Source organism: Epinephelus fuscoguttatus, linkage group LG11 (genome assembly GCF_011397635.1).
Source record: "Epinephelus fuscoguttatus linkage group LG11, E.fuscoguttatus.final_Chr_v1".
NCBI classification, from domain to species: Eukaryota; Metazoa; Chordata; class Actinopteri; order Perciformes; family Serranidae; genus Epinephelus; species Epinephelus fuscoguttatus.
This window is the reverse complement of record NC_064762.1, coordinates 23,263,955-23,278,970: the sequence shown is the minus strand read 5'-3', so window position 1 is coordinate 23,278,970 and position 15,016 is coordinate 23,263,955. Positions and strand designations below refer to the sequence as shown.

Sequence of the window (15,016 nt, the reverse complement as noted above, 5' to 3'; positions counted from 1 at the left end):
AACCCTGTTTTGTGGACGATAAATGGGGTGCAGACTTCTCTCTGCATCACCGATGACAGGGCAGTGAATGACAACAACCGGACAATGACCCCAAACACACCTCCAGGCTGTGTAAGGGCTATTTGACCAAGAAGGAGAGTGATGGAGTGCTGCGGCAGATGACCTGGCCTCCACAGTCACCGGACCTGAACCCAATCGAGATGGTTTGGGGTGAGCTGGACCGCAGAGTGAAGGCAAAGGGGCCAACAAGTGCTAAACACCTCTGGGAACTCCTTCAAGACTGTTGGAAAACCATTTCAGGTGACTACCTCTTGAAGCTCATGGAGAGAATGCCAAGAGTGTGCAAAGCAGTAATCAGAGCAAAGGGTGGCTATTTTGAAGAAACTAGAATATAAAACATGTTTTCAGTTATTTCACCTTTTTTTGTTAAGTACATAACTCCACATGTGTTCATTCATAGTTTTGATGCCTTCAGTGAGAATCTACAATGTAAATAAAATAAAAGAAAACGCATTGAATGAGAAGGTGTGTCCAAACTTTTGGCCTGTACTGTATATGTTGACAAAAATAAAAATTATCCTTACGTATTCTGACTAAGAGCAGCTGTGATATGCTGCCGATGACTATCAATAATAATGAATAAATAATGATTAACAAACGCTGTGAAGACAGGCCCAAAAAATTGTCACAAGTCTGTTACACAGCTGAGCAATTAGGCATTAAATTCCATGAAATGTGTAATGCTGCAGTTCAGGTAACACACTCCCTGTGATGTCGTGCCAACTGGAAACAGCTGGGTCATAGGGGGGCCAACTCCACAAATCTCTGTGTCTATACAGAGAAATCCATTCACGGTTCAGAGTCCAAAGACAGGCTCCATGTTTGTTCCGCAGCATCCTTCATGTTTGTGCGGATGGCTGAAATGCTGCAAGCACAGTGGCTCTCTTGACATCTCAGATCCACTTTCTCTGAACTGCACTACAAGTGCAACGAATGTCTTTTTTACCCGTCTTTCTCTGCAGCATCTGTTTGCATCTCACAATTGACACTGCAGAAATAATGTTTGTTTGAATCTTCTCACTCAGAACCACAAACGCCAACGTCATGGCGGCTCTGCAGATGAGACGTTGCAAGAAAGATGAATTCTCACGGCAACACAGTCAAGAATAAAATCATTGATCACATGCTGTTAACTTCACTTTGACGCTTTTGCGTGAGTCACAAATGACTAACTGGATCCTTCAAACAATATATGGATCGGGATGCTGTAATGACAATTGAGTCGACAGAGCAGAAAGGCCAGTAACATTAAGCCTCTCGACTCTGGCCTCTAGAGAGCCAATCCAAGCCAATCAGACACTACCAGACTCCTTCTCTGGGTCTTCAAAATCGCTACTAATGAATGATGTAACCATTACTCATCACCTCGCTGGCTCAAATTATGCATAATTTAAGATATCTATACAAAACTCTGTTCAATTCCAGACTTGGGAGGGGCACCGGCTTGCTTTATGGGATTGCTTCATCTTTCCATTTTGTTGTTTTCCACCTCTCCACTCTTCCTGCCACACAATAATCACTGTCTACCTCTGTGCTTGGTTTCAGTGAAGGTAATAAAACTTGCAAGGCTGTATATGCCTCTGTGGTACACAAAGACGTGCTCAAGGATTGACTGTGTGGGCTGATGAATAAACAGTTGTTACCTCCTTATATGTCTGTCCATCTCGCTCTCTCTCAGACAGTAACTAAGGAGAGATTTGAAAACCTACACCGAGACTGAGTGAGATCTGCTGAGTGCTCCTCTGCCAGCGAAATTCATCTTTCGGGGGAAACATGAGAACATTCTCAAATGGCAACAATGATCGTCTGTGCTCTCCCACACACAGGGAGGAGTCAAGAAGCTGACTAGCTGGCTTGCTGGCTGGCTCTAGAGTAGGATGACTGACTGTGCCCCACTGTGATCCTCTCAGTCTGTTGTTGGTGAATGGTGGCAGGCTCATGGCTACAAAGCTGGGACAGTCACTAAGGTCACCTGGCTCTCGGAGGAAAAGGCAGCGTGACCAGAAAGCTCACTGCTATGAGTCTGTTTGCTTGCACTCAGACAATACTCACAGACTGATCTGAAGAAAAAGCAGACAGAGCAAAGAGATGTGCATTGTGCTGACAGGAGAAAACAATAGTAGGAGTCTACAAGCCGCGCTAGCAGCTCTGAGAGACTGCACTTAGGCACAGTGTGGTTCTCATGTCAGCATGCGGATGTGCTCAACATTACAATGCCTGCATGCTGATGTTTAGATAGTACTATGTTCGTCATTTTAGTTTAGCACGTTAGCATGCCAACATTTGCTAATTAGCAGTAAACACAAAGTGCAGCTGAGGTTGATGGGAACATTGTCAGCTTGGCACGTATTTGGTCATAAACCAAAGAACTGGACAAAATAACATTTTGACCTGATGTTAAACTGGCAATAGACAAGTTTTTTGCTTTAACTTATCGTTATGAAGCAAATGTTGATTGCACAATGTAATGGCTATAGAATAATGGCACCATCTGCGTTTAGATTTGTTCCCGATAAGCCTCACGTTCACTATGTAATTCTGTCTGCCACTGGGTACGATCTCCTAGGAAAATGAGTGCTGACTGGTGATCCTGCCAGGCTGGCAGCCTGGCACCATTTCTATCTGCTTTATGTCTTGATTACAGACTAAAAGAATTAACTCATGGTTTTGTCTTGTGTTGCTGGTGTTACTCTGGGGAAAACAGAGAGTGATTCGGCTGCCTTTGTCACAGCTGCGCCAACAATAATACCACTTGGAAACGCTAGAGGGGAAAGTTTGTTTCCACATTCAGTGATCATCAAAATTATTACAATACATCTTGAGGGGAACATGAATGTCTGTACCACATTTAATGGCAATTCATCTGATAGTTAAAGATGTATTTTGCAAATATCTCAAATGTCAACCACATGATGGAGCTTTAAGAAAAGTAGAGGGATAACAAAAGTCATCAAGATTCATCCTCTGAGAACAATGAATGTCTGTTTAAAATTCTGTGCAAATAGTGGTTGTTGCAATGTTTCAATAGATAAGTAAATATTTAGACCTGCTGGTGGCGTTAGAGGAAAAGTTAAGGGATCCTCAGAGTTAATAGTATTCATCCTCTGGGCAAAGAACCAGGTGAGAAATAAATAAATCATGATATTTTTGACCGAATACCTCGATATCAATATTGCGATAATACCATATCGTCGACTATATTTAAACATTTTTGATAAATAATCATCTGTTACATGGATGTAATGACTAAGCGAGTACAGGAAAATAACAGAACTAAAACTAACCAGTTAAACTAAACCAGGAAAAGACAACACTTATGTCATATTAAGGTTTCTCAGATCTAAGATGATATCTGATCTACTATCACAATATTGATATAATACTGATATATTGCCCAGCCCTATCTGGGAACCACGAACACCTGTCCCAAATCCAATGAATAGCTGTTTGAGTTGTTATGACCAATAATGTCAACCAGCTTCATGGCACTAGAGAAAATGTCAAAAGATCGGCAAAGACAGTAGGTGCCATCCTCTGGGGATCAGCAATGTCTTTGTAATAGGGGTGGGCCATATCATCTCTTTCACGATAATACTGGTTTAATATTTAATATCATATTGTGATACTCGTTATATTTCGACTTGCTGACATATTGACTTCATACTGTTACCCACTGCAACAAAAAACATGGCTGAAAGTGAAATTATGACTCCACGGTGGTTCCGAAAAGAGGAGCAGCTTCTTTAGTGTGGAATAAACTGTAGTGTCCCGAATGCTTAATGAACAGCCCTGGACTTCTCAGACTCTTTTAGCGAATTACTGCGAGTTATCCTCCCGACATATGGAACTCATTCAGTGGCTCCTCCGGCAGCAGTGCAGCGTCTCTCCCTCTCCTTTCTCACCTTGCGTACACAGGAGTCAGTGTTGTCAAGTGATTTTGTCATAAACCTTTGGTAATGTAAACCTACGTGACGCTCACACATATATGTGAATGTGTGATAGTTCTGGTATCATAACAGCCTGTCACAGGTTACAGCGTGATGATTAGAGGAGAAATGGCAGAGCATAAAGGTCTCCATCATTTAGGATTTTGTTAAAAGAGAAGAACATCACCTGTTGATTTATATATTTAGATCCCAGGATACATGATTTGTATCTGGGAGCTGTTTAAATGTGTAATTTCAGGTAGATTTTATTTTGTTGAACTATTAATATTGTATACAGAATCTGACCTCACTCTGAGTTACTGCTGTTGTTTACAAACTAAAGAATGAGAGATAATTTTTGCTTAGTTTTTAACAATATTTCAGAATATCATTATCACAAAAATACCCTGAAATATTATGAAATTATTTTAGAGCCATATCACCCACCCCTACTTTGTAATCCTTCCAACAGTTTTTGAGATATGTTAGTCCTTTGTCCATCTCCTCTCCCAGAGCCACTACACCAGCAGGGCTAAAAAAAACAAAAATTGATTTTCTCCTCATAACCTAATCCATTAGATTTTTAGACTACCAGTGTTACTAGTTCCTATTTCGTATAAGAAATACCCACCACAGGCTGTAATGACCTCCAGGAATTGATTGTCTTTTATAGTTGTAGAATTGTTTTCTTTTTGTTTGTTTTTTTTTCCCAGCAGAGCCCTAATGTTTACAGGGATGAGGGTTACGATGAACACCAGTGTTTCTGAATAATTTATGTTGCAGAGGATGATAAACATGAAATGAGAGAAAAAGAGGAATGGCAGGAGTGTTTTTCATTGCATGTATAGCCACGAAACAAGAATTGATCCCCAGGGAGAGATGGAAATGTGAGATAAGATTGGATGGTAAAGAAAAGATTAAAGCACTGCCTTTGACGCCAACACACATAGTCTGTGTGTGTGTGTGTGTGTGTGTGTGAAGTACTCTAGTGTGTCACAAAATGATAGGTGCAATCAGACTCATCAGGCAGAGTGTTTCCTTGGCAACAGTGACTTACCCTTCTCCTCCTACTTTGGTGATCTTGAGGCGAAAGTCCACAGAGTTGAGGTTGGGGGGCTTCCACTTGAGGATGTCGTCACACCTGCCGGCCTTGTATCTCTGCAGGAGACAAGAAAACCCCAGAAAATTAATCATACAGAAGATCTGTTGGGGATAAACACATTAAAGCTGCTTTCATGGTAACAGGATCCCGCTGCAGAGCTCCAGGCTCTAGGCGCCCACCCTCCATCACTAGAACCCATGTGTATTAAGTTGGAAAATCAGGTTTTTCCATTCTATCTATCAATAAATAACAGTTACATGCCACTGTATTACATTACAAAGCATATTGTCTTGTCCCGCTTATGTTGCCCACTGAGCACATATTTAATACACTGAATCACTGCCATGCCAATATATGGAGAAGAGAATTCCCTCCCCTTCAAATGAACCACCATGGAACCTTATTTTGGATAAAAATGTGTAAGGTAGTTGATGGAAAATTATTTTTTTTGATCCGATTTGAATTGTGGGTAGGCCTTTTATAAGCTGACTGATGACATTTAGATTCACATTTAGGTTACATATTGTTTGTTGTGCTTATCATTAATGAATAAGTGTAGGCTTTGGATATGATAATCAGGATACGACAGCACATGTTCATTAGTTTGAATAAGCCACACACCCACCAATAACACCAAGGTTTAATATACAACCTGACATTTTGATTGAACTGAAACATATAAAGATTGGAAACTTAACATTAAGCCGCAAATAACTTCTACTAAGCTAAACTATCAGCTAGCTATGCTAATGTCGTTAGCAATCTAACACTGGGCCCTGTTCACCATGTGTTTGGAAACAAACCACTAACACAGTTTTCATGAAGATTTTGTCAAACACTAATGTTTTCTTGTTTGGGATTCGTTCTTACATAAGAACCGAATCTACGCACACTCAAGAGAACTTTAACACATGTTTTATGCTAACGTGTTTGTGTAAAATAACTGATTACTTCGTTGTCTTCATTTCTACAGTTGTAAAATATTACAGGGTATTTTACAAAAAGTCTTCTTTCGATCAGCAAAATATCATGGACGGGACAAACTGTGGACAGCGTCGTGATGCTCATCTCTTTCCTCTTTTCCTAAAAATTGTGTTTCTATACTGCATCAAGTTTGCAGTTCAGGTGGTTGATTAAACATATTTTCAGCATTCCATGCATCTTTTTTTGTGATTTTTTTTATCCACTCCTGGTGCTACTAGATATAACAGCTCGTTTGGCATTCACTTTCTGTAGAGGTAGATTACATCCTTTTAAAAACAGATTTATGTATTTTTTTAATATCTGGAGTCGGGTGCTTCGCCCTGTTTAGACTTCTGGTTGAGCATTTGACTTAATTCTCTCAACTTCTTCTTCATCAGTTTCTGTCTGTGCACACCACCCTGCAGTCTCGTGCCCTATTATGGCGATTTGTGGAGCGTTTATCTATGCAAATTTGGATCAACTGGCACATGCTGTCAGCTTACGAGGACAATGGGATTCATCATAGTAAGAACACAGGTGCAAACAATTCTGCTGTTTAAGAGCATGTCATGAATCTGACAGACTTTTCTTATGACCTTTCTTAAGAAAAGAATTTAAGAGCAAACTTACTGAAAATATACTGGTGAATGAGGCCCTTTTATGTAGGCTGAAATTAAGTTGTTTTGCTAACCACATTAGAATGGCTACTTTCAACTTACACTGAAATATGAGGTTGTACATTTGACCTTGGTGTTGCTGGAGTAGGCCGTGTGGCTTATTCAAACACTGTATCCTGAAAACATCTCTGGCACATGTACACAATTTTCTCTTTCTCTGAGCTCACAACTGTAAAGGGTCAGATGGAGAATGTGGACCCGAGCCTGGAGCTCTGCAGCTAGACCCTCTTTCATGGACCAAGAGTGACACTGTGGTTTCCAGCAGCAGCAGTCAACCAATAGCGCTGCAGACTTAATGGTTGAGTAATTTGTGAGTTTTGAGGCAACAGTCACAGTTAATGAGCTGAAAACCCTTGAACAAATTAGGCTCCATTATGATGCGCTGCTAGTATCCAACTATCTGGAGCAGCAAGTCGTGGAACTGATTTGATCTTATGTCAGTAATTAGTCCCTGGGTATCAAAAACATCAAGGAAGTGCAAACAAAAAGACAGCCTATTAAATCATTTACTCCACATTTGAAATGAAAAATGATTAGTAGAAAATTGCATGTTGGGAGCACAAGAATACAAGTGTAGATACATTATGGGCTGACAAATTATGATTCAACATGATTACATGTTTCACATCACTACTGTTTCAATGTGCAGCAACATATGACACATAACCAAACAACATGCTTCCCTCCATCACTTTGATTATTTATGCGTGGCTGACATTTAGGAGTACATGAAACAAGAGCACTGGAACATGAGAAATGTAAAGGCATGACGGGTGGAGGCGGGAACAGATGACCAGACTCCGTCACTGTCAGGTTGCCCGGTAACAGAAGTCTACTCCAGGGAAATGTGTGGAAAAACAGACAGGATTCCTCTGGAGAATGTGCGCCGTCACAGCACATGATCAAATAAGGGGTTCCTGGATCCACCCACGTATGATCCTACGGCAAGACTTTAAAGGAAAACTTTAAATCACCATGGGAAAAAAGAAAAGCACCACTACTTGTCATCAGAAACTACCCTACTCCTCCACAAATGCACTGGTGCCTGGGTTTGGCAAGCTGTTAGACTTGCTGAATAGCAGGGAAATCTTGCAGGCTGACAAGTTTTCTAATGGTTTACTAACACTTCAGGGTCAAGCCCAGTAACCCAAGAAATTACACTGGTGTTGTATGATTCTACAGCACACAGTTCACTTCTGATGTCAAAGTTCTGTGCCATGATGGAAAGTAATGGGTTTGGTATGCTTGAAACCAAGTAGGATGTACAAGTGTTTATACTTGACCATACTCCAAGGTGGAGCAGAAAGCCACTACAGCCTTTCCTCCAGACTGCATCACAATGTTTCCCTGATGTTTCTCCAAGAACTCGGTCTTCAGCCTCCAGGGCTGAAAAATGAAGCCAACACAGAAGTGCCAAAAACTGCAGTTCCTCCGCCCCACTTGGCTCCAGAAGCGAGTAAATCCCCATAGACATCCATGTTAAAATGCCCAATTTTACAGCAGAAATAAACATGTTTACAGCCTAGTGCAAAATATGGTTTTGGTCTCAATGGCTTATTTCTCCATTCATGACAACTGTATGGAGGTGAATACTTACATAACTCACCCATTTAAATTTTAGTTAGGCTTATGGCAATGCATAATTAAGGTGTTTTGAGGTGCGCCGCACTGCCTTTTTTTTGTCAAATGCCACTAGGAAAACAAAGAAGAGGAAAATGGCTGCGCCTTTTTTATTGCTGCCAGGCAACCACGGACTCACCTCCTTATTCTACCCTTTCCCTGTAAATCAAAATGTTGAGGCAGAGGGTACTTGCTGTAGCTCTGGTTGACGATGAGATGCTGTCAGTAAATAGTTTGTTGGGCACAGGGAAACAGAGATCTGTGTGGGTACATAAGACCCTAAAAAAGAGGGTGGATCAAGGGGAGTACCACCAGTTGGTCCAGGAGCTTCGCCTCGATAATGGCCGTTTCCAGGCATATTTTAGGATGACTCGGGGCGGTTTGACAACCTACTGTCTGTCGTCGGGCCATATAGCTTTGGGTATCCAGCAACCACTACCACAAGTTTCTCCAACAAGTTTACCAACTGTAAACTTGTGACCATCACAGAAGACCCACCTCACAAATCATCCGACTGGGATGAAAAATTAGGAAAAAGAGATGACACGTGTTTATGCTTTGGGTGGAAGTTTTTTCAACTCGAGGAGTTCAGGACACTCCAGCAAAAACACCAGGCGCTTAAAGCACAGCAACGGGAGTCACGTTGCAACGCAAAAACAATGAGCATAAAGCTTCATTCTCATTGAAAGCAATTTAAAAAAGGCACCTCCAGCTGCTACGGGTGTGGTTGGGTAACATAAACATGGTGAAACCTCAGATTCACAGAGTGTGAGTGTAGCTGTAGCTGTCACTATTTCAGTGTGTTTCCAGTTTGTGAAAGTTTATTGCAACATTTTAAAGACCTAAAAAAGTCTTGTTCAGCATTTGGTCGTACTAAAAGACACTCTAAGAAGTCGGATGTTCAGTTTTTCTGTTAAGTACATTTTGTGTAATACTTTAAGCCTTTTTTTGCAAGCAAAAATTAGCATTAGTATTGTCAAAGTTGACCACAGACTAAACGTGCACAGTGCTAACCAAGCTAGCAGCTAGTGTTAGGGTTAGCTCTACTCTCTCGTCCAAATATGGTCACTTCTAGCTCCAAATATGGTGACAGCCAAAATGCAAAACTTGGGGCTTCAAAACAAGAGTACACAAACCAAAGGGCATGCCATGGTGTCTATGATTTTATGCAGTCTGTGGTCACCACACAATGATGCAAACAAATGGGGATAATTGTGTACATGTTTGAACTGTATCTCCTTGACAGAGTTCATGTTAAAAAAAAAATTGGAGGAAGCCCCTTGAGAATTTCTGAGGCTGGAAATGTGGTTTCAGATGCTGTTAGATGACCCAGTAAGCACTTTGTTTGAAGCATAATGAGGCCTTGTGGGAGTACTGGTGGGAATTGTGGGTATATAGTATATTTAACTTTCAGGTTCGAGACCAGAGTTTACAGACTGGTTCATTTCTACAATTATTATTATTATTATTATTGCTATTTTTCACCAATGGCAGTGACCTTTCCCTAACCAAGTGCTTTAGTTTTTTAGCCTAAGTCATAAATACTGTAACTCTATAAATACTTTGCTTTAACTAAAGCAGAGCAGCCAGTTACACCGAGCCAGACAGCAGCCTGCTACACAACACAAGAGCCACAGACTCTGAACAGCCCACATTAGCTTTCCTGTTAAAGTCTCCTTCTTGTCTAAGTTACAAACATGAACACTTGTCTGAACCTGTGACTTAACTGGTTGAATGAATGACCAACATTCAGCGGGGTGAGGTGCACTGCTCAATTTGAAGGCTAGATGGCTAATAAACATACCTGTAAATGTCACTTTGTTCGGGTTAGATGCTTATGTGGTCCTTTCTCTTTAACGTGACTAACAACACACTGTCTGTCCCCGACATGAAGGCTACAGCACACAGGCTGACACTGACACTGACACTGACCCTGCCAGCTGCAGCATAGACATCAACATGCGCCTCCAGCCGGATGAGACAAAAGTGAGCATTTCTGATATGTCCCAAAAACACCTTTTTATTCCTTTTGATAATAAAAAACTATTTAAATAAATTAAAAACATACAAAAAGTGATAAGTAACTTAATTTCAGTTGGACTTAAATATAATGCACTGCGTGGGCATCATTATGAAAATAAAATCATATACCGATGGCAACGTCCTCATGGCAGATTCTCATTTATAAACTGGCTGAATCAAGGGCAGGTTGACTTTGTCGTTTTAGGTGTAAAGTGAAGGGAACATGAGTGTGGGGTGTCCTTCTGCTTTGTCTGCGGCGGAGCTCTCCGTGTGGGAGGCGGCCTTCATGTGCCTTTGAAACTAACACACTCCACAAAGGCTATTCACCACAGTTAGCTAGAGAGCAGGAAGAGAGGGCATGTCTCTTTTGAAGAACCTCGACAGAGTACATCTTTTCTTCTGGAAACGTGGGTGTGGAAGGGAACATTCTTCAATGCAGTTAGTTATGCTATGCTGCTCAGGCATCAAAATAACCTCTTGTGAAAAGACTCAGTCCTCTTATGTAGCTCTGATGCAAAATGAAATGTATATGTGCATCTAAATGGTAAATTGACTGCATTTACGTAGCGCCTTTCTACGTTAGGGGACAAAGCACTTTACAATTTGCTTCTCATTCACCCATTCACACACATTTATACACCAACAGTATCGGAGCTGCCATGCAAGGTGCCTGCCAGCCCAGCAATCAACATGAGGTTCAGTGTCTTGCTGACTTCAACAATTGACATGGATTGTAAGATCATGGGCCCCTGAGCCAAGACATGCAGGAGGCTCCAGCACGTCTACTAAGTAGGAGCAAAAATGCTAAACTTGTGGTGGTTTTGTCCCTTTCTGTTACCGTATTATGTCTCTTTGTAGTTGTGTTGTGTCTCTCTGTGGTTGTTTTGTTTCTCTTTAAGGTAATTTTGTGTCTTCTTAGGTCACTTTCACTCCGTTTGCACCAAACACTTTCGGTATGGTACCACTGGAATCAAAAGTAACCCTTCAGACATGGTACCTAGCCCCTTGCATTTCCACGGCTTTTTTTCCTTTCTAGTAATTTTAAATTTTACTGGTCATGGTTGGTATGTGTTAATCTGACATTTTGCAGGTGGAGGCCAAAGGGGGCCTTGACACTTTGGGCCTGATAAACCTTGCTCATGAAGAGCCAGGGATCAAACCTTGATTAAAGGACGACCTGCTTTACCTCCTGAGCCACAGCTGCCCCGTCTAGTGATTGAGTCTTCTAAAATTGTTGATGTAATGACTTCATAATTTAGCTAAATAAAAGAAAAAGACACACAATACCAACTTCCAAAAAGCTTAAGCTGTTTGTCTTCACTGTGCTAAAACAATAACAGTACATGAAAACTTCTACTAGGGAATGAATAGTGAGCCCCAGAAAATCCACTGGCCTGGGGGGCTGTCGAGGCTTCCGAAAATGTGTGTGCTACATTTTTAACCAAAGTGAAATTTGCTTAAACCAAGCCAGCAGAACTATGGCAACAACCCCATGAAAACCCAATCAGTCTGCAGATTAAATAAACAATAAACCTTCAAATTCATTCCTAAATGAAAAAGTGCTGCCGGTTGCACTCCCGCCTTCATTACCATTGTTATCCTTGTCAATAAGTGACTGCACATACAAAATAAGGGCTTTATTGCCGAAGCACAAAAACAGACCTTCAAACCCGGCCTTGCATTCAAGAACACATCTCCCATCTATCAAAATCATTTTCATGTAATGATGTTCTATTGCATATAAATTGCCTGCTGTTTCAGGTTAGAAATTCAGAGGTTATGACTCTCAGACTGAGGGAGATGCACAGTGTGAAAGCAGAGGTGGCCTCTTCCATTAAAAACAAAAGTGGAGCATAAATGCCAAAACAAATGACTGTAATTACTGTAAAAAACAAATCAATTACTTGAACGTCTTTGAAAATATCCGAGAACATCTTTCTGGTAATGAATAACTTAACAGCCACCACACATATGGTTTGAGGGTCTCCTCAAACTCAGTCAGTGGGCCAATGGCAGCCCTAAGAAACATTTTTTTGGCCCCTGAACGTGATATGAAATGAGTTCAATGCATTTTAATTATCCAAGGTCCACTTCAATTTGACTTTAAGTTACAGTAATACACTGCTCGCCCTTCTCGGTTACCATGTCAAACTGTACCACTCTAACAAGTGTCTGTCAGGTTAGAGATGACATCTTGTTATTGGTTGCATGGCAACTAGCACCACCTTGCGAGTGTCATAAGATTTACGTTCTTTTATCAATGCTGGTGCTTTTAGCTAAAGTTAGCGATTCTGGTGGAGACCTCGGCAGTTTAATGTGGAAGTAAGATTGAAAAGACATTTGCTGTGTCTCAGATTGCGTACTTCTGTACTTACACTTAATATTTTGAGTGCATAAGAACGTTCACACTTAGAAGTATGGAAAAATGCAGTGCACTATGAGTACCCAGATGGTGCACTCAAAACAGTAAAGAAGCTGAGTGTAGAACTATGGACCCCTCTCGCACTCAATAGTTGGCATCTTGGCTACATAGTGGAAGGGCAGGGACCACTTTTCAAACTGGAAATGGCGGCCGAGGACTGTGCAACTGCGAATGTCGCTGCATTGTATAATACATGTGTTTTTTGCACTAAGCACCACTATAATGTTGTCAGATATAAGCCAGCGGTATGTTTACTTGGTTAATTTAGCAGTCTGTAATTATTTTTAAATTATATTACCCCGAACGATAACGTGAATGCTAATGCTAGTTTGCTAACTAGCTAACAGCTGCGGTCGTCATTTCTGGTAAGTGCACAACGGCAGTGTTTGGTTTGAGACAACACTACCCTGTCGAAATTCGCGCATGTGGTATAACCAACATGACACCACTGATATGTGAAGTGATTTTGGAGACAATACACGTTATAATCAAGTTGACTATCTTCATAGAACCTCTTATCGGTGTTGCACTTTCATACTCGTCTCACAGCAGGCTGCACACAGACGGCAACATTATATGTCCAGCTTGGAGGACAGCTTGTTTGAAATGTAGCCTGTTGTCTCAGTTGGAAAAGAGCGCCATTTGTGTTTCCTTTCTGAGTTATTGATCCAGGAAGATCTAATCCCTCTTCCCAATACTGTGCGCCTGCACTGAACTTTTTTAGTGATAATGTTTAAGAATGTATAAATGGAGTTTTCAGTGGGTCTATTTTTTTCAGCAAAAAGTTGTGAGAACTTTTGAATAAGTGAAAAAAATGTGTATTTTTGTAATAAGAGTGAGCTGATTACAGAGCTTACAATTACAGGATTTACTGACGGCTCGCCACTCTTCTCTATCCTGTTCTCCATTTACTCATTCTAACCTGCAGCTCTCTCTGTAACCTGTATTTGATTGCTCCTTACCTCTGTTTCCTGGACTCCCATCTTCTTATCTCTTGTTAAAGGATTCTGAACATAACAAACTCTCACAAATTGTGCCAGCTTTCAAAAATACCAGCATGAGGTGACTGCAGGCATCACCAGCAGTACAGCTGTGCAAGCGCTGCTTGGCTGACTTTGCAGTTTTCTGTTTCTATTTCAACTCAACCTTTTTTGGTGACAAAGATAAAAACTCAAAGTAGTCCACAAAACTGCCACCTAAGACTTTATAACTTCCACAAGCAACTGCATAATCAAAACAGTCCAAATTGGCAAGAAACTCAACACAGGAAACACACCAACAATGTCTGTCCAAGCATGAACTGTACATTAAAAAAGCCTGGAGCTCATAAATGAAAAGGCAGAACAGCCATGCATTATTCTTTAAAGGTGCAGGTGCTTGACAGGTTATCAGACAGCAGTGTTAGGGATGCTACTGTTTGTTTGCTGCGATTGGTAGGACCAGGTGTAGCCTTTCCTTGAAGTCAATACTGGGAAATAACCTGTGGGCAAGGAGCCGAACTAATAAAGTCCAGGGAGATAACAGCAAACATACAGTGGCCCTCATTTATCAATCTATCTTACAAACCAGCCCAGATCTGACCTATTCCAGCCCAATATATTCTCAGTTTAGAGGCCTCACTACTAGAGTTTACAACATGGAGAGACATAATACAGCCAAGCAGAGAAACTTCTCTAAGCTGGAAATGGAAACACGGACGTCCCAGGTCCAGTTTAACCAACTGGTTCTATCTGGCAGTCTGAAAAGTTTCATCAAAGGAAGTCGGGAAAATACCATATAGAAGAAAATCACTGCTGTGGTAAACAGTGTTGCGGTGGACTGTCGAACTCGAGGTTGGAATATTTCGTTTATACATCCATGATATGTACCAACCTATGGCCTACAGTGTCATTAATATAGGCTTATATATTATAAACTATTAATACTGTCAGAATATTCATATAAATGGTTATTGTTATTTTTACTTCTCCTTCAAGTAGGGGGAAGAAAACACCAACCAGAATACTAAAATTTGGATCCACAACTGTTAGCACAATACAGTATAAAGCAGCAATGATTAGTCAATTAGTTGTCAACTATTAAAATAATTGCAAATCAATTTGATATAAATGTTTAAATAATTTGTTAAGAAAAAAAAAGAAGCAAAAACTCAACAACTCAACAAAAACTAATTCCAGCATCTTAAATGTGAGTATTCTCTGAACGACAGAGCTGACAAACAAAG

At 40.8% G+C, this 15,016-nt stretch overlaps 1 protein-coding gene across 1 annotated transcript in view; it reads right to left on the bottom strand.

Annotated features, from left to right (window-relative positions):
• Nucleotides 1–15,016, bottom strand: part of rngtt (RNA guanylyltransferase and 5'-phosphatase) — a 143,366-nt gene that overhangs the window by 25,361 nt on the left and 102,989 nt on the right. Inside the window, exon 13 of the mRNA XM_049590275.1 lies at nt 5,044–5,144. Coding sequence (XP_049446232.1) covers nt 5,044–5,144 — 101 coding nt within the window. The remainder of the gene's footprint in view (nt 1–5,043; nt 5,145–15,016) is intronic.